General features: G+C 36.3%; 1 protein-coding gene across 21 annotated transcripts in view; it reads left to right on the top strand.

Annotated features, from left to right (window-relative positions):
- LOC105474624 (ryanodine receptor 2) overlaps positions 1-23,833 on the top strand; it is a 786,480-nt gene that overhangs the window by 604,617 nt on the left and 158,030 nt on the right. For 14 of the 21 annotated variants that reach the window (XM_071073921.1, XM_071073859.1, XM_071073838.1 and 11 more), the window contains 8 exons: positions 1,523-1,601; positions 3,572-3,661; positions 4,416-4,553; positions 13,949-14,026; positions 15,345-15,420; positions 20,090-20,213; positions 20,747-20,862; positions 23,585-23,680. In XM_071073921.1, the coding sequence (XP_070930022.1) occupies positions 1,523-1,601; positions 3,572-3,661; positions 4,416-4,553; positions 13,949-14,026; positions 15,345-15,420; positions 20,090-20,213; positions 20,747-20,862; positions 23,585-23,680 (797 nt within the window). The remainder of the gene's footprint in view (positions 1-1,522; positions 1,602-3,571; positions 3,662-4,415; positions 4,554-13,948; positions 14,027-15,344; positions 15,421-20,089; positions 20,214-20,746; positions 20,863-23,584; positions 23,681-23,833) is intronic. The other 7 variants (XM_071073912.1, XM_071073903.1, XM_071073919.1 and 4 more) reach the window with 1 other exon arrangement.

The raw sequence follows: 23,833 nt of genomic DNA, 5'->3' as shown, positions 1-23,833 counted from the left end.
GCATGCAGTTAGAATGCAGTTTAACAACCAAAACCAAAGATGAAACAACATTCTTTAACATTATGAAACTTGTTACATGTACTTAGTTGCAACAATTGTTCTACGGATAGGATGTTTGGGAACTTCAGGTGTTTGAAGTCTGAGCATTTTGTTGTTGTTGTTACTGTTTTTAAGTAGGATCATGGTTCTCCATGTGCAAGGAAAGCTGCCTCTTCATGCCACATTCTCTTACTGATTCCATGGTGCTCAGCAAGATCAGTTTTAGCAAGGTAGACACTTGGTAGTTCTTATCCACGGCTTCTGAATTTGCTTGGGAGTTCAACTTTGAGGCTTCTGAGTGGCCCCCAGCTGATTTAGCTTCCATAACCAGATCAGAATTTCAACCTGAGTGGTATGCCATTAGTTTGATAATGCCTTAAATTTGCATGTTTGGTCTTTGATGACAGTCCTGTGAGAAAAGACCCTTTCCCCCATCCCCCAGTATTTGGCTTATGTGATTGATCTTTTGTATCTCCTCCGAAGTAAGTAAACCAATATATCACATGTTCACATTCCTACATGGGTAAGTTTGTGGTTTGCTAACATATGATCTAACCTGAGATTTTTAAATATCAGAACAATGTCATGGTTTTGGTGTTGGTTCATTAAATCCAATTAATTAATAAGTGTGGGCATGGATATTAATTTACCTAGGCTTGCCCCTTTGGGGACTTCTTAACAGATACAGGTTTATGCGGTGATATCAATGATTTCTAGATGATTACAATTTTTTATATATTGCTTCTTAGGTATGTGTATGTCTTATAGTTCAATTACTGTTAACTGCTGGAAAACAACAACAAACCATCTTATACTAGATTTTATGTAGAATTGTGTTCTCAAAGTTAATACTTTAATAAGATATATTCATTAATGAATAGAATTTTTTATATATATTTGATTTTCCATTCATAGATATGTTTTAAGCCTTAGATTTACCATCAGACTTGGTCATCATTTGCATGTCCTCAACATCAAGGAACTAAATATTCATTTAAACACAAAAGGAGTCAAGAGTAAATATTAACAAAAAGCAGAAGTTAATTATTTTCCCTATAGTTAATTCTAGTAACATTTACACTGTTATTTGTGGACCATGAATATTTAAAAATTTTAACACATCACTACTAAATTTAGTGCTTGTATTTTCTTTGTTGTGTAATATATTGTCCTAATCTTTGAATGTATTTAATTATTTCAATTTATGTATTTAATAATAATTGTTATTATAGTTTTATGATATTTAATTTGTTATGTTAGCACATAAACTATGAATCAATATAAGATGAGCAGATAGAACATTATCTGCTTGACTTTTCTTATATTGTTCTGAAAATAGAAAAATGTAATTCTTTGTTAACAGTAGTGTTTAACAGTTAAAATTGAATGAGATATAAGCATTCATTAGCTGTGAGTAAATTATTAATGTGATTCCTGTAAATTCTGTGAAAATCAAGCTCTTTTGTCTTTACTTTTCTCATAGTATTACAATTCCTGAGAAGTTGGAATACTTCATTAACAAATATGCAGAACACTCGCATGACAAGTGGTCAATGGACAAGGTAAAAAGAGAATTACGTTCTTATTCAGTAGTCATTATTAATGACTGGTCACTGTTCAATACTTCTGACCATGACAGTGTTCTCTTTTAAAATGAGAACTTGATCTAAATTAGGAAAAAATACTTAATTACAATTAGCTTATATAATAATATAATATTTAGCTAGCTCTATCATTAACACAAATATAATACACTTATGAATAAGCACTATTTTAAGCTTTCAAAAGATCTATTAATTACATTATAAATATAGTTGCTATAACATATATTGTTTATCGGAGTAAAAAGCAGTAATCACCAAGGGCTTCAGGAGGAAATGGTGACCCCCGTTCAGAATTCACCTTTTAAGGAAACTTTGGTTTCATATGTAGGTTTTTTGGGTTTATTTTTTGAGTCCTGCTCTGCCGCCCAGGCTGGAGTGCAGTGGTGTGATCATACTTCACTGCATCCTGGAACTACTGGGGTCAAGCGATCCTCTTGCCTCAACCTCCTGAATAGTTGGGACTACAGGTGCACACCACCATACCTGGCTAATTGTTAATATTTTTTATAGAGATGAGATCTTGCTATGTTGCCCAGGCTGGTCTCCAACTGTTGGCCTCAAGCAGTTGTTCAACCAGCCTCAGCCTTCCAAACTGCTGAGATTACAGGCATGAGCCACCATGCCTGGCCAGGTTTTAGGTATAGTTCTATATCAGATAAAATCTTGAGAATTCTTAATCAGGATTTAACAATTATTTACCTTTTCTATTCTTCTGTTGCATTTCTTACTACCAACTAGATCTGCAGTTTACTAAAAATAGATTACATTGGCCAGGTGACTTTTTTGTGTGTTTTCAAGAAAAACAACACAAATGAGAAAACTAAAGTAGCTGCATCTATGAGATAATTTCTACATATTATGAGATTTTCTAAAGGAAATCTTATGCCTGAATATTCACATTTAAGTTGAGCTCAGTCTAAACTTGACAGAGGATAAAGTAGGTTCATCAGAGGAGTTGAGTTGAGATGGTTCAAGAACCTAAAATACTCATATACTGTTTTGGTAAAATGAAAATCAGACACCAAAGGTTGCTTCCAGAGGATGTGTATGCTTCGTAACAAATCAAGATCATCATGCTAGAGATGTCATATTGAGTTTCAAACATTGCCCTGGCCAGTCAGTCTTTCAGTCCCTCTAAGAAACCCTTTTTTGCTGGTTTTGATAAGTATCTGGTTCTTCGTTCAGTAACCGATTTACTACGTAAGTCAGTAAGGATCTATCTTACAAAACAACTCCACTAAGTACTGAGTGGGTGGAGTTGGTGATGGAGAGGAATATTACAGGAAGGTATTCCAGTCTAATTACTCAGACTCTGTAGGCAGACGAGAAATGATATAGGGAAATGGCGATATGTACAAATGGGCAAAATAATATGGAATGAATGTGTTGAGAGAAAATTTGATGAAAGAATGGATAAAACAGGTAGCATTATTCAGAGAAGACTCTGAGATGCATACTCTAGTTTTCCTATTTAAAATGCATGTTTTTTATTTACACTTCACAGGTGGGGTCCCAAGATGGGTCAGAATAGATATCCTTGGGACCATGCATCCCTGTAGCCTCCTCCTGTGGGAATGCTTATCGGCACAATTGCAAGACCTTGGTCTGTTTAAGGAAGATTGGGTGCTTCTAGTCTCTGGATAAAAAGACTTGTTCCAGATGATTACTGAAAATACATCATGCAATACATCCATGCAACAAAACTGTACATTTACTCCCTGAATCTGAAATTTAAAATAAAAGAAAATAACATTGATTAGGATGGATATCTTTATAGTGACTTATGCTGGATAAAATTTCAATCTTAACCCTTACTTTAGTTCACTTTAGGTTTATTTTATCAAACATGCACTTAAACACCTGTATATGTACACCCTCTAAAATTAACACATGTAAAACAATTTTTAATGTTTGCCTTTTTTTTTTAGTTGGCAAATGGATGGATTTATGGAGAAATATATTCAGACTCTTCTAAGGTTCAACCATTAATGAAGCCGTACAAGCTATTGTCTGAAAAGGTGAGGATTTTTTGTTTGTTTTAGTTTGTAAAGTTTTTATTCTTTTGGAAAACATTTTTCTTTGTTACATATTTTTATATGAAAATGACTTCTTTATTTTAAAGTTGGTATTTTTTCTTCCAAGGCCCCATTTTTAAAAAACTTCTTATATTTTGTCTTTTCTTCTCCATTCTTATTTTCTGTCAGCATTTCTGTGTTTATTCTCTTCTCTCCTTAACATTTTTCTTTTCCTTTTTGGTTTTTATTCCTCTTCCATATTTTTAAGTACTTTTAAAAATCTTCTTACCATGTTTAAAAGTTTCTTGATGAGTAATGACAAAGTAATAATGTGCTTATTATGTATAGGTTTTCATATATTTGACTTCTTTGGGGAAAAAAATGAATATCTTGACAAATGAAGGGAAAAGGATTTCACTTCATTGTGAGTCACATGTATATTACATAAGCTGTCCTTTTGTTCTGTGTCTCTCCTTCGTAGTTTCTGTGTTAGGTCCTAGGAACCAGGTCTGCTAAAGGAAATTGACCTTGATGCTATATAATGAACAAAGTGAGGATCCCTCTTAGTAACATTAGTAAAACTAGATCTCTGCTCACACTCTGCTTTTAGAATTTTACTTTCCTTTTTTATTTTTAAATAAGCTATGCGCATCGAATTTTTAAAAAGTGAAGGCACTCTATTCAAGAGCAAAGCGTTACTTAACGTTTTTATTTACATTCATAATATATCTGTTGTTTTTTGGTTTTTCTTCTCTAGGAAAAAGAAATTTATCGCTGGCCAATCAAAGAATCTTTAAAAACTATGCTGGCTTGGGGCTGGAGAATTGAAAGAACTCGAGAGGGAGACAGCATGGCCCTTTACAACCGGACTCGTCGTATTTCTCAGACAAGCCAGGTAAGAATTCATCATGGTGATGAATCAACTGCTTATGTTATGGACTAAATAATTTTGTTAAATTTAATTATTGGGTTTTTCTTAAAAAATAATTTGAAAATTCTGAAGACTCACAAAATTTAGAAGGGAGAGAAAAAAGCTATATTACCTTTTCTTTAGTTTCAAGGGAGGTTAAATGATGATTAAGTTACTGGACTTTATGTACAAGCCTTCCGTTTTCTGGCTAGTATAGAAGAAGTAACCAGCTGTAGGACATGGGTGAAGCTGGAAACCATCATTCTCAGCAAACTAACACAGGAACAGAAAACCAAACACCACATGTTCTCACTCATAAGTGGGAGTTGAATAATGAGAACACATGGACACAGGGAGGGGAACATCACACACCAGGACCTGTCGTGGGGTGGGGAGCTAGGGGAGGGAAAGCATTAAGAGAAATACCTAATGTAGGTGATGGGTTGATGGGTGCAGCAAACCACCGTGGCATGTGTATACCTATGTAACAAACCTGCACGTTCTGCACAAGTACCCCAGAACTTAAAGTATAATAAAACATTTAAAAAAGAAGAAGAAGTACTCAGTTGTAAGGTCCTGAAGTTTTGCTAATGGAAACAGCACATCATGTTCATTCGCTACAGTTAGTTTGTCTATGAAGCTTTCTTCTCATTTCCAGTGGGATCTGAGGGTTGGTTCTTAGGAAAGAGTAGGATGTTCAGACAGTCATGATGCAGATCTAGAACGCACAGGGGTGCTCCTGTCTGCAGAGGGCAGGTATACAGCCACACAGGCAGAGCAAGAATTCACAGAAGATGTTGCTACTGGACCATGTCAAGGGAGTTCAACCAACAAGCAAGACTCTACCCATAGGTCTTAGGTGCTCAAGGTGGCAAGAGTAAGGCACAGCCTTGCTGTGGAAAAGCTGGGGTTCAGGGTGGACACCAAATGCCACCCATTAACATTTAGTCACAAGGTCATGTGAGCTGCTTACCTTTGACCCTCTCATTTCTCCTGGGAGCTAAACCTGTCATTATTCTTTTCTTGACCCCTCAACTCACTATATATGTGGTTTACACCAAATGTTGTTTATTATTGCTATTTACACAGATATCCTTTTTTTGAAAGAAAAAATGAGGGTCTAACAGCATGTGCTTCACATGCTCCATAGTTGAAATAGACTTTTTTTTGTATCATTTCAAATTTTTTTTTTATACCTTAAGTTCTAGGGTACATGTGCACAACATGCAGGTTTGTTACATATGTATACATGTGCCATGTTGGTGTGCTGAACCCATCAACTCGTCATTTACATTAGGTATATCTCCTAATGCTATCCCTCCCCACCTCCCTCCCCACAATAGGACCCGGTGTGTGATGATCCCCTTCCTGTGTCCAAGTGATCTCATTGTTCAGTTCGCACCTATGAGTGAGAACATGCAGTATTTGGTTTTCTGTTCTTGCGGTAGTTTGCTGAAAATGATGGTTTCCAGCTGCATCCATGTCCCTACAAAGGACACGAACTCATCCTTTTCTATGGCTGCATAGTATTCCATGGTGTATATGTGCCACATTTTCTTAATCCAGTCTGTCACTGATGGACATTTGGGTTGATTCCAAGTCTTTGCTATTGTGAATAGTGCTGCAATAAACATACGTGTGCATGTGTCTTTATAGCAGCATGACTTATAATCCTTTTGGTATATCCCCAGTAATGGGATGGCTGGGTCAAATGGTATTTCTAGTTCTAGATCCTTGAGGAATCGCCACACTGTTTTCCACAATGGTTGAATTAGTTTATAGTCCCACCAACAGTGTAAAAGTGTTCCCGTTTCTTTACATCCTCTCCAGCACCTGTTGTTTCCTGATTTTTTAATGATTGCCATTCTAACTGGTATGAGATGGTATCTTATTGTGGTTTTGATTTGCATTTCTCTGATGGCAAGTGATGATGAGCATTTTTTCACGTGTCTGTTGGCTGTATGAATGTCTTCTTTTGAGAAATGTCTGTTCATATCCTTTGCCCACTTTTTGATGGGGTTGTTTGTTTTTTTTCTTGTAAATTTGTTTAAGTTCTTTATAGGTTCTGGATATTAGCCCTTTGTCAGATGAGTAGATTGCAAAAATTTTCTCCCATTCTGTAGGTTGCCTGTTCACTGTGATGGTAGTTTCTTTTGCTGTGCAGAAGCTCTTCAGTTTAATTAGATCCCATTTGTCAATTTTGGCTTTTGTTGCCGTTGCTTTTGGTGTTTTAGACATGAAGTCCTTGTCCATGCCTATGTCCTGAATGGTATTACCTAGGTTTTCTTCTAGGGTTTTTGTGGTTTTAGGTCTAACATTTAAGTCTCTAATCCATCTTGAATTAATTTTCGTATAAGGAGTAAGGAAAGGATCTAGTTTCAGCTTTCTACTTATGGCTAGCCAATTTTCCCAGCACCATTTATTAAATAGGGAATCTTTTCCCCATTGCTTGTTTTGTCAGGTTTGTCAAAGATCAGATGGCTGTAGATGTGTGGTATTATTTCTGAGGGCTCTGTTCTGTTCCATTGGTCTATATCTCTGTTTTAGTACCAGTACCATGCTGTTTTGGTTACTGTAGCCTTGTAGTATAGTTTGAAGTCAGGTAGCGTGATGCCTCCAGCTTTGTTCTTTTGGCTTAGGATTGTCTTGGCAACGAGGGGTCTTTTTTGGTTCCATGTGAACTTTAAAGCAGTTTTTTCCAATTTTGTGAAGAAAGTCATTGGTAGCTTAATGGGGATGGCATTGAATCTATAAATTACCTTGGGCAGTATGGCCATTTTCACAATATTGATTCTTCCTATCCATGGGCATGGTATGTTCTTCCATTTGTTTGTGTCCTCTTTTATTTTTGGTATTGATGGAACGTATCTCAAAATAATAAGAGCTATTTATGACAAACCCACAGCCAATATCATACTGAATGGGCAAAAACTGGAAGCATTCCCTTTGAAAACTGGCACAAGACAAGGATGCCCTCTCTCACCACTCCTATTCAACATAGTATTGGAAGTTCTGGTTAGGGCAATCAGGCAAGAGAAGTAAATATAGGGTATTCAGTTAGGAAAAGAAGTCAAATTGTCCCTGTTTGCAGATGACATGATTGTATATTTAGAAAACCCCATTGTCTCAGCCCAAAATCTCCTTAAGCTGATAAGCAACTTCAGCAAAGTCTCAGGATACAAAATCAATGTGCAAAAATCACAAGCATTCTTATACACCAGTAACAGGCAAACAGAGAGCCAAATCATGAATGAACTCCCATTCACAATAGCTTCAAAGAGAATAAAATACCTAGGAATTCAACTTACAAGGGATGAAATATACTTTTAAATAAATTGAGTTCTGATTTGGGCATATTTTACATTAAATTGTCTTTGGGATGTATCATATATGGATGGAAACTATAAAAGTGTGTTTTATCTATTTTTTGTTTCTTTACGCTTTTCTAAGTAAAATAGCTTTTATTTTAATCTGTTTCAACAAATGCTGAGCACAAAATGCGTACTAGGCAATGAGAATACAAAGACAGCAAGACAATTGTAATCCTAAAAATCATAAAATAGTGTTAGATAAGGTCAAGTTAAATCTACTACAACATGGTACAGAAAGGGTGAGACTAGTGGTATGTACAAGGCACTACACAGTGTAGAGAAAGGGATGATTTTTAAAAATTATTCTGTAAGGCAGATAAGAAATAAGAAATTACTGCAAATGCAGATGACTTTAAGCTTCATGAAAAAAAGGAAGATTCTTCCACTGCTCTTAATAGCAAAAATTATGTACTCTAATTTAAAATCATATATATTTTATATCACCCCTCTTTCCCTTTCTCCTTTTTGTTCTAATAGTAAGCCCTTAATAGATCCTATTAACCCGTGGAATCATCTCTCGTGTCTTAGTGATTTTTACAGTGACATGTGATTTTTGAAATTTATTCTTAAATCTCGAATGTGATTTCAAAATATTAGGTGATGCTTGTGCCAGAGGCACAGTTTGTAAGGTAAGAGGAAGGGCTATGGAATTTCACCACTTGGGCTTAAATCCTAGTAGTGCTGCTTTCTAAAAATGTACATTTGGGTATTTGATCTCTGTTTGCCTCATTAAATGTGAACTCTTATTGTTACTATTGTTATGTCAGTATTTCTGTTGAGAGCATTTATTGAGGGCATTTCATTAGTGGTAAATGAAAAAGTATATTTGTGTTTGTAGCACTTTGGCCTGTAGGTAAGAAAGAAAGAATAGTTCTGTCAGCCTCAGAAATGGGGAGCAATATACACCGAAGGCCACAAATCTATGTATAACTCTTGCCATTATTTTCGCCCAAAGGTTCTTTAAGCATAAACCCATATTATTTCAAATATTAACATAGATTGTCATTTCTTCATTACTTATAGCTTTTTGTTTTTATAGCTTTTTGTTTTTCAACTATCATCTTGTTAAACTTCTTTGTCTTTTTTCTGTTACTGATTTCTTATGTGATTATAAAGCAATTTTCTATCATGTATAAACTCTTCTGACTAAAGGAACACTTTATAGCATCATTTTATATAAGGAATGTAAATGGATGAGTGAAGATCATGTGTAGATGTGATTCCGACCCTGAATGCACCAGCTTTTTTTTTTTTTTTTTTTACTGGGGCTCAGCACTCCCTCAGGGACGTACAGGTGGCCCATGGTTAATGGCAGTATCTGGCACAGCCAGCCTGGGTTGACATTCTGGTCTCACCCCTGAGTACCTAGCTAGTTATGTGAGCTTGGGTAAACTGGTTAACCTCTGTATGCTGCAGTTTTCTCATCTTTAAAATGAAGCTGGTGTGAGTCTCTGCTTTGAAAGAATGTTGTGAGTGTTCTCGTTATGATGCTTATTAATCACTTAATAACTGGCATATATTTCAATATAGGTGAGCCATAATTTTTGTCCTTACTATCTTTATGTGGATCAATAATCTGATGAATGTCTTTTGTTTGCCATGAATACCAGAGGAAGACACGAATCCTGATTTCAGGAAATTTACCACCCACTTAGGGCTTTAGAATTTGCACATGTAAGACAAACATAAGGGTATGAATAACACCAGTATCAACTTGCCGGAATATACAATAGAGTATATAAGGGCTGATAAAAGTTACAAGAAGTTGATTGGAGAGGGGTTAACTGGGTGGATTTTGACCCCCTCCTTAGTAGGGATACTAAAGTCAACAGCAAAGAACATTTCTGACAATCTCAGGCATATCCCACAGGTTTTCAACAATTACTTGTTTACTCCCAAATTCCAATGCCTTACCTCATATCCATTTTTCAGTACTACAAATGTAGGATAAAAACTACTTAAAACAAATGAAAAAATAAGCTTATACCCTGGAAGGGGAAGGGAGATTAGAATGAAACTTTTGGAACGTGTTACTTATCTAGAACTAAAATACGGGATAGGATAGAGGGATGATGCATTCATTCCTTCAGCAGATATTTATTGAGCACCCATTATGTATGCTGCATTGTCCTAAGCTTTTCAGATAGATCAGTGACAAAATGGACAAAAATCTCTGCTGTCCAGGAGCTTACATTCTAATGGGGGAAATAAACAACGGATAGAAAGGCCAGGCATGGTGGCTCATGCCTGCAATCCCAGCACTATGGGAGGCTAAGGCAGGGGAATTGCTTGAGCCCAGGAGTTTGAAAGCAGCCTGGGTAATATGGCAAAACAACATCTCTACAAAAAATAGAAAAACTAGTCAGGTGTGGTTGCACGGCACACACCTGTAATCCCAACTACTCAGGAGGCTGAGGTGGGAGGATTGAATAAAGCCAGGAGGTTGAGGCTGCAGTGAACTGTGTTGGTGCCACTTCACTTCAGCCTAGATAACAGTGTAAGAGAGACTCTGTCTTCAGAAAAACAAGTTCTAGCTGTGCTATGATAGAGTATGACAAATATCATGAAAAAAGAAAACAGCATAGAAAGGCAAATTGGGAGTGCAACAGGGAGATTTGGAAGGTGTTTGGAGGTGAGTTGCAATTTTAATATGGAGCTTTCAGGTATATTTCATCAGAAGGTGAATTGAATAAAAACCTGAAAGAGTTGAGGGAGTTACACAGATTTGGAGGAAGAATGTCCCAAACATTGCACATGTGCTAAGGTGGGAGTGTGTGGGAGATAAGGAAGTGAGCGAGGCTGGAATCCAGTGAGTAACATGAGGGTACAGTGGTCTCAGGGGCCAGGTCCTATAGGACACGGGGGACCATCTTAAGGACCTGGATAAGTGCTTTGGTGTTAGAATCACTTTCAAAATTTGGTGCTGCTGTTTGCTATCTACATAATACAGTTTATGACTTTTAAAATTATTTAATTTCTCTTGAGCCTCTTTTCTCTCATTTTAAAATGATAAAAAGTAATACCTACTGTTCAGAGTTGTTCTGAAGATGAAATGAGATAATCTGTGTGTCCCGATGACCACACACCTGGTAGTTGCTACTGCTGCTGTTAATGCTAATAAGATTAGTATGAATGTTAAACCCCCTGGCTCCAAGACGGTGCATAGTCCAGGGAACCTGAAATTGTGCAAGACTTGGCCAGTCTTCTGATTTCTGTGTATCTGAAGAAGAAAAACAGGCAATTAAAAGCATAAAAAGAATCTGTCCCTAAATAAGCAAATATTTACCTACGTTATTAAAACTGGCCTCAAGAACTTAAAGTGAAAAACTTGTAAATTTCAGTTATATAAGGAAAATGGTTTAAGGGGAGATTAAATCGTGGGAAATCTATTTTAGGAACAAATAGAGTTATAGAGTTATTGCTATCAATAAAATTTGCAGAAAGTCTAATATAATTTGTCACCAGTTTTAAGACATACACTTGCCCTGTTTTAATATCTGTGAGATTGGGAATCGTTTTATAATCTTCACATTAATGAGAGATGGTATGTGTCAGATGCTGGAAATATTAATAAAGCCCAGCCCGTGCCCACATATTTTTGCTGTACAGTGGAGAAGACATTGCTTAGGGAAGAACAAAATAAATAGTTTGGAAATGTAATTCTGACAACAAAATGGAGAATGAGTTAGAGAAGGATGAGACTGAAGGCAGAAAGATAGACTCCTGAGGGGGATGTTGTAGACATCCCAGAAAAAACAACAAAAACCAAAAAATGTTGTGTCTGAATTAGAGCAGAGACAGTGGAAACAGAACACCATGGTATGTCCCAGGGATATTTTTGAGGTAGACAGAATTTTGTGGCTGATACATGATAATAGATGAAGGGGAGTATATTAGTCTGTGTTTACGCTGCTGATAAGGACACACCTGAAACTGGGCGATTTACAAAGGAGGAGGTTTAATTGACTCACAGTTCCACGTGGTTGGAGAGGCCACACAATCGTGGTGGGAGGTGAAAGGCACATCTCACATGGCAGCAGACAAGAGAAGAATGAGGAGCCAAGCGAAAGGGGTCTCCCCTTATAAAACCACCAGATCTTGTGAGACTTATTCCCTACCACGAGAACAGTATGGAGGAAAGCACCCCCATGATTCAGTTATCTCCCGCTGGGTACCCCCACAACATGATGGAATTATGGGGGCTACAATTCAAGATGCGATTTGGATGGGGACATTGACATGATGATGAAGGGGAATAATCTGAGATGATTGCCATGGATTCTAGCTTGTGTCCCCAAGTTGATAGCCGTGTTAGGTGAAGTAAAGACCATAGGAGTGCTGGGGACAGCAAGCAGAGAATAATGGCTTTGATTTTGTATGTTGTGGTAGGCAAAATTATGACTCCCAAATATGTTCACCCACTCCTCACTACAACTGTATGGGAGCTATGGTGTTGATGGTAGTTATGTTAGTAGTGGTGGTAATGATAGTATACTAGCAGTGAGAATAGCCATTTACTAAAATCCCTGATCCATTCCTTTGTGTCAGGCACTTTGCTACGGGTTTTAAATCCATTACCTCATTTCATACCAGCATTTGAAGCAGGTGGTCTATTTAGCATATTAAAAGAAAAAGTTCCACTTTGGGAGGCCGAGACGGGCGGATCACAAGGTCAGGAGATCGAGACCATCCTGGCGAACACAGTGAAACCCCGTCTCTACTAAAAAAATACAAAAAATTAGCCGGGCGTGGTGGTGGCGCCTGTAGTCCCAGCTACTCGGGAGGCTGAGGCAGGAGAATGGCGGGAACCCGGGAGGCGGGGCTTGCAGTGAGCTGAGATCCGGCCACTGCACTCCAGCCTGGGCGACAGAGCCAGACTCCGTCTCAAAAAAAAAAAAAAAAAAAAAAAAAAAAAAGAAAAAGTTCAGACAAATTAAATTTAACAGAGTTTAACAGAACCAGTGGCAGTCCCTGGAACCAGGACAGGTTCAGTGAGAGTCCGGGACTGCCATGTGGCCAGATAACATTTATAGACAAAAAGGGAAGTGATGCTCAGAAAACAGAAGTGAGGTACAGAAAAAGCTGGATTTATTCCAGCATGGTGTTTGCCTCCTTTAAACAAGGTTTGAACAGTGTCCTCATGGTGAAAGCACAGAAGCCAGGGTGCCGTCAAAACTGACCCGAAAGTTAAGTATCACTCATGAGCCTGTTATTAATTATAGCATATGTTACACTCACTTTTATTTTACAAGCATGATAATGAGCTATATTTTCATTTTGTTTTTAGTTTGTTTTTTGTTTATGCATTTTTAATAAGAGAATATACACAATTATGAAATATATCACGGTATAGTTTTGGATTTATAAGCAGGAACCAGAGCTCATTTCTGTGGTACACTTTCACATAATATGCCATTGGGTGGAAGGAGGTAAGTGCCCAGGATGGTAGTGAAACTTCCTTAAAATTGATGAAGAGATATATTTCATTTTTTAAAAGCTTTAATTCAGAAATTAAAAAACTCTCTTCCTCGAGGATTTCCAAGTGCATTATTGAATACCGTATGACATACTATTATAATTTAAAAGTTAGTTGTACTTTATTCTAACATTTGACTCATGAAGACATTTGTAAATAGTGACATCTTTGATTAACTCTCGCTTGCTTGAGGAAGAGTAAATTTCATTGCAGCCATTTTGGATTTGTAAGAAACTAAAAAATGCAATGGTCCCCTGCGTAAGATAATGTTTCAACATTTTGGATTCATGGCACAATATGTTAAATTCTGATAGTTAATTTTCAGGATTGTCAATCATAAATCGTTTTTCAGACACCCAAATATAATGTTAATGTGCGAGATGTGTTTACAACATCATTTTGTAAAGAAACTTGCCAGTTTTATCTGAGGAAACACTATGTTTGGAAGTTTGTGTTATATTTTTAAAGTGTAATTTAAGTCTCTCTTCACAAGGTTTTTAATGAGGCACTATTTTTTCACATGAATGATCTAGGTTTCTGTAGACGCTGCCCATGGTTACAGTCCCCGGGCCATTGACATGAGCAATGTTACGCTATCTAGAGACCTGCATGTAAGTACTATCAACTTTTAAAAATAGTCTCCAAATTTAATTTTTAAGAAGCATAACGTAATACTTTCCTGCATATATTTCACAGCGTGGTTTATTTGAATGTGGTGATCCTATAATGGATCCACGGAATTTATAGATTATATACTCTAATTTTTTAGTACTATCAAAATTGATAGCTGGGTGTGGTGGCACACACCTATAGTCCCAGCTACTTGGGAGGCTGAGGCAGGAGAATCACTTGGACCTGGGAGGCGGAGGTTGCAGTGAGCTGAGATTGCACCACTGCACTCCAGCCTGAGTGACAGAGTGAGACTCCCTCTCAAAGAAAAAAAAAAAAAAAAAAAAGAAGTTGATACAACTTTTTCTAGGATGTTTCAGCCATATAACATATTTTCCTTAAAGATAGATAATAGCCATTTAAAAATCTCTATGTTAAATAGTTGTGTGTGAGAAGAAAGTAAATAGTTAATAATGCTCTGCGCAAGGGCCACTTTCTTTTAAGTTTTCCCTGAGAAATTGATTGCATTTGCAATCCTTATTGCTCCATTCATAGTCTCCTCTGTTCTTTTTTGTCACCAAGGAACCTACTTTGAAATAGCAGATTTGAAAGTAAGATAAAATTTATTGCCTTGAGACATAAAGTTAATAGGTCAATTTGGTGTTTAAATAACATATTAGCATTGTTGGTAACTGTATCGTTCCAAGAGAAATAAGAATGAAAATATAAAATGTACATATTGTTAAATTGTTTTGTTTGCCATTTGTTATTGCTCCCATATGAATGTCTTAAAATGACACAGTAAACTTGAAAATCAAATGTAAAAAGAATCTTAGAGGTAATCTTAATCAAAACCCAAAAGGTCACAGAAAGATTAACTTGGCTAGTCTAAGATCTCTTACCTAGTTTGGACAGAGATTGATTTAGAAATTAGATCTTTGACTGTCCATCTAACATTCTCCACATTCAAGTTTAATAAGGTTTAGGTCATTTTTAAGGCTTTGGAAATTAAAACAAGAACTTGTAAATAATTTTTTTTTCTGAAGTCCATAGCTATTTTGGTTTCATTATTGAATCAGTGTCTTCAAACATTATGAATAACAATGACCATTCTCATCTGCTGTTTAGTTACTGTGTCATATTGCAAATCCTTACAATTCGCTGGGATTCAGATTCTAAAGAAGAGTGTGTGATTATCTTTTAAATGTATTGTAGCACTAATACTGTGTTAGTTATTCCTTTAAGGCATCTAATATTACGTATTAGAAAGCAATGTTATCCTTTTTTACTTGTTGAAGTAATAAATATTTTTGTTTTAAGGCTATGGCAGAAATGATGGCTGAAAACTACCATAATATATGGGCAAAGAAAAAGAAAATGGAGTTGGAGTCCAAAGGTAATATTTTCTAAAAACGTGTATTAAAAAACAATCAGGGTTCAATCACATGAATATATACATGAAGTAGTCTTTTTAGCACAAGAGCTTATTATAACTTTTTAAAATTAGAATGGTTTAAATGTGCCTATAACAGATTGAAGGTGGAAATGCTGTAATTTCCTAGCGACTAGTATATATTTTCTTGTATCTCAGAATTTTGGCAGCTTTCTTTTACCTGTTTTAGCTTATAGATTTCTATACTTCTCATCCTGATATCTGATTTGTTCTATGAATGACTTAGACTTCCCTCCCTGACTCTCTTCCCCAACTTAAATATCTCCTATTTCACCCCTTTTTATTTCGTGTCTCAGCCTCTTTCGTCTAGTCCAGCTATGTTACTGTCTCTTACATGCTTTTGCTTGCACTTTTCCCGTTTTTTTTTATTCAAATGCTAAATGACCTAATGTTCTCTTAGGTATTTCTCAAGTCTTTTAAAATGTATTTGCATGAATATTTTCTTCAATTTAATGTATGCTACACTGATGATATCTTTCAACGTTATTTATTTGCCATTAGTCTATACACATATTGTTCATAATGTGGGGGGGGTGTGTGTGCGAGCATATGTGCTGTCGTTAATGACTTCCTATATGGTTTTCTTTCCCCCAATAGGAATATATTATTTTCAAGGTCAGGGCCACAACATTTATTTCTTTTGTAGTCCTTATTGTATAGTTACAGGTGCCAATAAATCTTCTACTTTTTGTTTATTTGACTAGGTAAAAATGTAGAAGGGGAGAAGATTTTGAAAGTGGGGATGTTTCATGGTGAAAAGTAAAACTGTGATATGGAAGGATGGTACCTGGCACCAAGCACTAGGAAACAGAGTAACACAAATTAGGGTTAGTCACAGAGAGGAAAAGAGAAGATTTCACATTTTTAAATTGCCTGTTTCAAAATGCTGCTCAAGGATAATATGCCTGTATTCTAAAACCGCCCCATAAATGTTTGTTAAATGAATGATTAATTCATTGTTTGGCTCATGGGTGCATGGGTGAATGGATGGATGGAAAATGAGTCATAGAGTTTTGTTTTGTGAAATTCTTGACAGGGCATTGCCCACATAACTGATAAACAAAATCACTGCTTGTTACATGAGCGGATTACATGAAAAAGTATCTGTTCCTTTTTTTAAACTATGTTTCAGTCACTGTAGTAGAGTCAAAATTAAAAATAATAAGCAGCTGTTTTATTACAAGTTGATTATCCCTTATCCAAAATGTTTGGAACCAAAACTGTTTGAAAGTTGAGATTTTTTCAGATTTTTTAAATATTTGCATTAAATATATGGGTTCAGCATCCCAAATCCAAAACCCAAAATTTTAAGTGCTCCAATAAGTGTTTCCTTTGAGCATCATGTAGACACTCAAAAAGTGTCTGATTTTGGAACATTTGGATTTCAGATTTTCAGATTAGATATACACAACCTATATGCTTTTCTAAATAAGCATGATAGAAAATCATCATTATTTAAATTTCTGAGCCAGATTGATGTTTTCTTTAAGTCATACCACTAGTAGATGGCACATCCATACTTCTGCATACAACTTGTATTGGCTCAAATGTATAATCTGTAGTTGGGCAACTAACCTAGTTCAGCAGACTAAGTGGCGAGGTAGGGGAAATGAGTCCTCGCTGTCTTTAATTCTCTTACTGCACATATGGATTTCATTTTAGAAAAGGAACTTGTTTAGAACCAGAATGGCAGACCAGTGGGAAAGGGGTTGAAATATGCAATCCTGGATCCTGGCTTTTAGGTTATGGAGGTTAGCAAACCAGAGAAGTGAGTCTTGGGAATAGGAGATAGGTTACAGACTGTGGCCAGTTTCGGAGCAGAAACTACATGTGTTTTTTTTTCAAAGTTGTTTTCTCACTCGGGGACATTAATAGTGAGGAGGATCCTTATAGCCAACAGTTGTAGGCAGTTGCATCCTGCCAGCTCTACTCCCACTGCCAATAAGAGTAGGTGGGAGGAATCTGTCACCACCCGATGTCTTGGTGTCTGGGTGTGTGTGTGTGTGTGTGTGTGTGTGTGTGTGTGAGAGAGAGAGAGAGAGAGAGAGAGAGAGAGAAATAGAAATGAGAAGTCAAAAACACTGAAAGAATCAGGGCCAAAGCTGCCCAGTTTTGCTTTCACCCATTCTCTTCTCTTTTATCATCCCTCCATCTGTGCAGAGAAGATGAATCTGCTTTAGGAAAATCAGGAGAAAAATGCTTCTTTTGCTTGTCTTAGTCATCTGATCTTCAGTGCTCTTTTGGAATCTTGAAAAGTCTGAGGGAAAATCAGATGCCATAAGGAGTTAATAGAAATAAAGGAGTATAAGTCCAAAAAGTATGAGTGGCACTCCCAAATTAGTGAAAAAATGTTATTTTCACACTGGCACTTCAAATATTTTGTACCATGGTCATCTGTTGTTAAGCTACAGACAGTTCACTGGTGTCAAGTGTTTGTTCACCCTGTAGTATGAATGGGTTCATGAGTCCGTGCTAGTATGTGCGGTAATATCCTCGGAATTATTGCTCATTCATTTGCCTCTCCAAGGAGCTGGTTTCCTTCAGCACGAGATGTCTACACCCATATCATAAATGGGAAAGATGAGGGTGGAAGTGCAAGGTAAATGTCCATGGTCACACTGCTAGTTAGAGGCACAGTGAGGACGTAGATTTCAGTCACCTGGCAGGCTTTCAGATCCCTTCGCCTTCTAGTTCAGTGGAGGTCGAATAGAGTGAGAAGAGTTACCGAGTTAGTGGGTACTTTGTGTTCTTAGGATTTTTAAATTATAGACCTCTTTCTGCGTCTCTCTCTTTCTCTCCCCACCTCCCCGACAGTAACTTGTTGGTATGTGGCCCCCAAATCACTGATTACAAATTAAGTTGCCAAATTAATAGCATTCTCTAGGACTAAATGCAGTAATGGAGTTCGAACTAGGTGATGGTTGATTAAACTAGGGTGATGGAATTCGGTGCTTGATTTTAAAAAGAGTTTTGCTTTTATTTTTAACCGATACGTAATTGTCTATATGACTTACAGTGTGATATTTGCATAATGTATACAACGTGTAATGTTCAAATCAGGGTAATTAGCATATCCATCACCTCAAACATTTATATTTCTTTGTGTTGGGAACATTCAGAATCTGCTCTTGTAGCTATTTGAGAATATAGAATAAATTGTTGTTAATTATAGTATCCTTATAAAGTGTCCTGTTAAATTACATCTTTGATTAGGACAAAAGTCAAATTTGGTTTCTACGAAACTTAGTAACAAATTCTATATCCTCTTGCTGTTCACGAGTGTTTGTTGTCGTTGTCTTCTAACAGCTGTATTGTGCTTGATATTGTTAATATACTGTGAAGTACCTGAATTCCTTAGCGTGGTTAGTATTTGTTAGCTCTGTAGTTCTGGACAACCGCCGTGCATATATGATAGCACAGTGTCACCTAATGGTATTAAAGTTCAGTGGGCGATTGCATGTCTGCAGATGGCACTCTCAGTCAAAGCCAGCACTGGGGAAGCAGACATTTCTTCCTTTGCTTGCTTATTTATTGTGTAGGGCAAATTCAACATTTGTCATTGTTGCAGTAGCTCCTGGCTAAACTGTATTGGAAACTGATTTCATAGGCTATATGTTGTTATAATTCAAACAATATTTATTCTCAATTATTCTTCCTGGAATTTCCTTAGCAGTTGTATTTCAGGGTAGCTCAGCCTCCCACACAATATCTATTACCATACATATTTTACGAATGTTAAATGTGAGGCATACCATGCTATTCAGTTTGCCGCTGTTTTAATAGCATTCTTTGTACCAAATCTTTACATCTGAAATTAACAGTGCATTTTAAAATATTTTTATAATTTTTGCAAAATTTTAACCAAAATTCTTACATAATTTGTAATTTTTAGAAAGGTTTTTCTGCGTATTAGTTTTTTTAAATTTACATATTTTCTAGAATTTTTAAATCTGAAAGAAAGACTACTTTAGTAAGTATTATCAGGATAAGTATATTAGAAATCTAGACTCTTGCTAAAAGGTACTTGCCCCTAGGTCTTAAAGTCAAGTATTAGACACTTAAGAGTGATCCACTTTCAATGTAGCACATCTATATGTGGTTTTGTATATTTATAAATAATGTGACTACGAAGTACTCTCTGATCTGAGAGATATAATAAAAATTCCATATTTAAGACTTTTACTCTTCTCTCTGTGGGGCAGCAAATGAAGCATAACCCCTGAAACATGCTTTATAACTTTTCTAAATCCTGCTAAGTATGATTTAGCATTTATTTCCACTCTCCACATTCAGAATTGCTTTGAACAGAGAAGAGAATACAGCTGCTTCTCTCTCGTTGGCGAATGCAGATATTATTGTCACTCAGTGTTACAAATGCATGCATGTTCGTGTTTTAACTGCCTCTTAGAAGGCATATGCACAGCCTTTCTTTGAGTAGTTTTTCTGAATTAATTGAAACATTAAAGGCAATAGAGGCAGAAGAGTCTTATATGCTCTGTGTATTATTAAAGGACATGAAAAGTTTTATAGTGTGGTCCAATGATATATCTGTGTCTCATCTCAGATTATTTTCAAATTACTATGCTGTGTTCTTGTCCTGACATACTCTTAGGAGGAGGTAACCACCCTCTGCTGGTGCCCTATGATACACTGACAGCCAAAGAGAAAGCCAAGGATAGAGAAAAAGCACAGGACATCCTCAAGTTCTTGCAGATCAATGGATATGCTGTATCCAGGTAAAAGTACACATACCCTAATTACACACTCTTTTCATGAGGGTGAATATTTAAATATCTCCATCATGTTTAAAGCTGAAAATGAATTCAATGATCTGTTTACACCTTTGAGGTACTGTTTAATATGTTCAAAATACACACATCAGAAACATTTACACCTCTAGCTGTGTACCACATAAGTGAGTTCCTTTTGCTACATATATTAAATCACTATCCATCATTTAGGCAAAATCCCCAGGCAAAAAATCACACTCTGTTTTTGTAAATGCAACATTTTGTTGCACAATAAGAGAGTTACTCACTGAAGCTTTATATCATGTGCAAAATATTCTTTATAGGTTAAATCTTACTTTTTCCTTGAGCTACAATAACATTAGATAAACTTCAAAATTTATATGTATATATAAACATATATAAACATGTATGGATATATACATACACACACACACACACACACACACACACACACACAATTTTACCTTCTAAGAGGCTTTGTACAAATTGCTTTCCCTATTTCATTTTTGCTGTTCCAGAGGATTTAAGGACCTGGAACTGGACACGCCTTCTATTGAGAAACGATTTGCCTACAGTTTCCTCCAACAACTCATTCGCTATGTGGATGAAGCCCATCAGTATATCCTGGAGTTTGGTAGGTGCCATAGTCCCATTGCTAATAGCCCAATGTTTGTTGTTCTTAATGTTTACAACATCAGGATATAGAACAACACTGGCTGCTGAGCTATTTGTGGTGGTGTCAACCCATCTATTCATCCTACTACTAAGTAGAATTCAACAGTCAGTGGATGAACAAGTTCTTGGGGAGTGGGTAAAGTCTGTGAAGTTTTAAAAATCTAACATCTAAGTTATTCTCCTTATAATGTTTATTGGCATTCATTTTTTTCACTTTGAAAGATACATTGGAAGGACATCAGAATTGTAAGGTAGAGTTAAATCTTACCTATGAAATTAATTGCTCTACTCATAAGAAAAACTTGCAAAACTATGGATTTTCAAAATTTCTAAACACTATAGAGGCCTTGCGTTTAGCCTTTGTAGGGAAATACATTAATACTAGAGTAACTGCAGTGCAGAATCCTTTATTATGCTCTTAGGGTACGGCGAAAGACCTCTTTCCCACCTGGCCCAGTGCTGTCTCCGAATTTTTAAAACCTCATTCATTAAGCCTTAGATTCAGCACAGATGATCAAAGCAGCCTCTGGTCACTTCTGTTGTTTTGTGACCCTCCTCGTTGTTGAATTAAAATTCAACTTGTTAACTGCTTAATGTCAGAGCACCTTCCCGCCACTGCGTAGTAATACGGTGTGAGGAACTCCGGGTTGTTCCCTTTTGAAAACAGTGTGCTCTTCTGGTGGTTATTCATTTATTTTCATTTTTGTTCTCAAGGTTTTCTCTTTATTTTTAACACTCACTCGTTTTGCGTTCAACACCTTTCCTCTAGGGCCATTCATTTTGGGTCCCTTAGCTGCTGTTTGTCTTAGGGTGTAAATCTAGTTTCTGCCATAGCACCAGATTTAAGTTTGTAGAAATTAGAGCTCTGGTATTCTCTTCTTTCTGGCCTCTCGTATCCTAAATGTGATTGAAGATTTTCCAGTTGAGCATCGTTCTCATAAACAATTGACTTCTCTTTCAACCTGCCTCTACAGTTCAAATACTATATTGTTGCTCTCTTTGAGCGCATCTTTTTCATGAAAGTTTACACTACAAGCTAATTTATAATCTGTAATCTCTCTGTGATTCATACAACTAACAATTTTTAAAAATATGATTCCTGACTTATCCTAATACATAGCCAAATTGATCTGAATTAATGAAATTTAACTGGAGAACAAAAATGAGGTAGGGGTGAATTATTGAAGCTTTTACCCAGAAAGCTAAATGTTGCAATTTCTGATCCACATTTGAAAGGATCCGATATGGGTAGCAACTCCAATATCCAGTCTTGTTTTTGGAGATACAAGGGACAGGAGAGAAAGAAAGAGTCATCATTTGGAGAAAGGAACAAGAAAGTTGTTTGTTTTTTACCTTCACATTGGAGAACACAAACACCAATTTGAAGGGAAGAAGTGTGTTTAGGTATTATTCACACTTTATTCAAATGTCTGAATAAACTACCTACTACAGTTCATGTATGGGGGTGGTGAGAATCTTGCTCCAGGGTACATTCACCCACTTGACACATTTCATTCCATCCACAGGGTAGAGGGTCTTATAAACAGAGCACGGGAGAGAAAGTAGGCTACAATGACAGAGCCCAACCAAATAACCTTTTTCACAATGCCTGATGTTATAGGTACCGTTTTCGGATGGCTTTGCCAGGGCAAATTAGGTTCAGGAACTCTGTTAGAGGAGCAGATAGAGCTGTGATTGTCAATACCGTGTTTATTTTAATTTCCATCTTTCATTGTTATCACAAGTGAAACTGCTATATTGCCCTCTCCCTTTATCCTTCACTTTAGTGATTTTGTAGCACATCTCTAATGTAGCCATTCCTAGACCTAAGTTAATTGTGGTAGTAAAAATATGCATATGCCTTTTTCTCATTTTTATATTATACCATAGATTATATTCTCTCCACATCTTTTTCACATTTTGCACATAAGCGTTTGTTTAAATGTAGTAAAAGACATTTCCTATTTAATTCATTGAAATATGAGCAGATTTGGCTGTGTACAAAATTTTATCTTGAGATAACTTTATATGAGAAAGTCTATTATCTGAATCCAGCCATTTTGCATAATGTGCTTAAGAGAGATTCAAATGCCAAAGTGCCATGCAAATGAAATTTGCAAGTGTTAAAAAACCATAATTTTCTTTTGCTTCTTCATGGGGAGAGCATTCTGATATTGCAAAATAGTAGCCTCAGTTTCCTAAAAATTATCTTATATTTTTGTCTAAAATTTGACAAACTATTATCTCAAGTTATTATTATTATTATTATTATTTTGCAAAATAACTTTTTCAAGCAAAAGTCAGCTTGGCTCTTAAATATCTGGAAGCTCTGCTTACAAATTTTACTAAAACCTGATACTCAATTCTGAATTTTTTAGCTCTCCAATATGTTCTGCATGCCATCGTGGTTATTATAGTTTATTATTACCTCGTCTATTAATGTATGCATGAACCTTTTCCATATATATGAAGGAGGTAAGAAAGGCCACCTTCTAAGCTAAATGAATTAGGTTAATCAATTCTTGACTTTGGATCATTTTTTAAACCATAGGGAAAACTTGGGTGTTTTTACTTCGCTTATGAAAATTATCTTTTGACATAGGTCAAAATTTCTTTATTCTTTAGCGGAATGCTAATTTGCCAACCTAATATTAAAATTGCTGTCCTCCTCCTTGTCACAGATCCTGACTTCCTGCAGTGTTTTAGTTTGTATCTTAAATTGAGAAGCTTTAACTTTCGGTCACACCAAGAGGCAATCTGTATTATTAGAGGCCAGGGTTAGTATCTAACCAATTATGTTTATTCAATTTACACCCACTGTCCCCTCCCCAGTGAGCTTCTTTTCTTAAAGGCTACTGAAAATGTGGGATTTTTACTTTATTCTATTCCATTTTCCCCTCCCTATGTCAATAAGATCTCAAAGCTACACA

The sequence above is a fragment of the Macaca nemestrina genome, chromosome 1 (assembly GCF_043159975.1).
Source record: "Macaca nemestrina isolate mMacNem1 chromosome 1, mMacNem.hap1, whole genome shotgun sequence".
In the NCBI taxonomy this organism is placed as follows: domain Eukaryota; kingdom Metazoa; phylum Chordata; class Mammalia; order Primates; family Cercopithecidae; genus Macaca; species Macaca nemestrina.
Note: the sequence above shows the minus strand (reverse complement) of the source record. Positions and strands in the feature narration are given on the sequence as shown.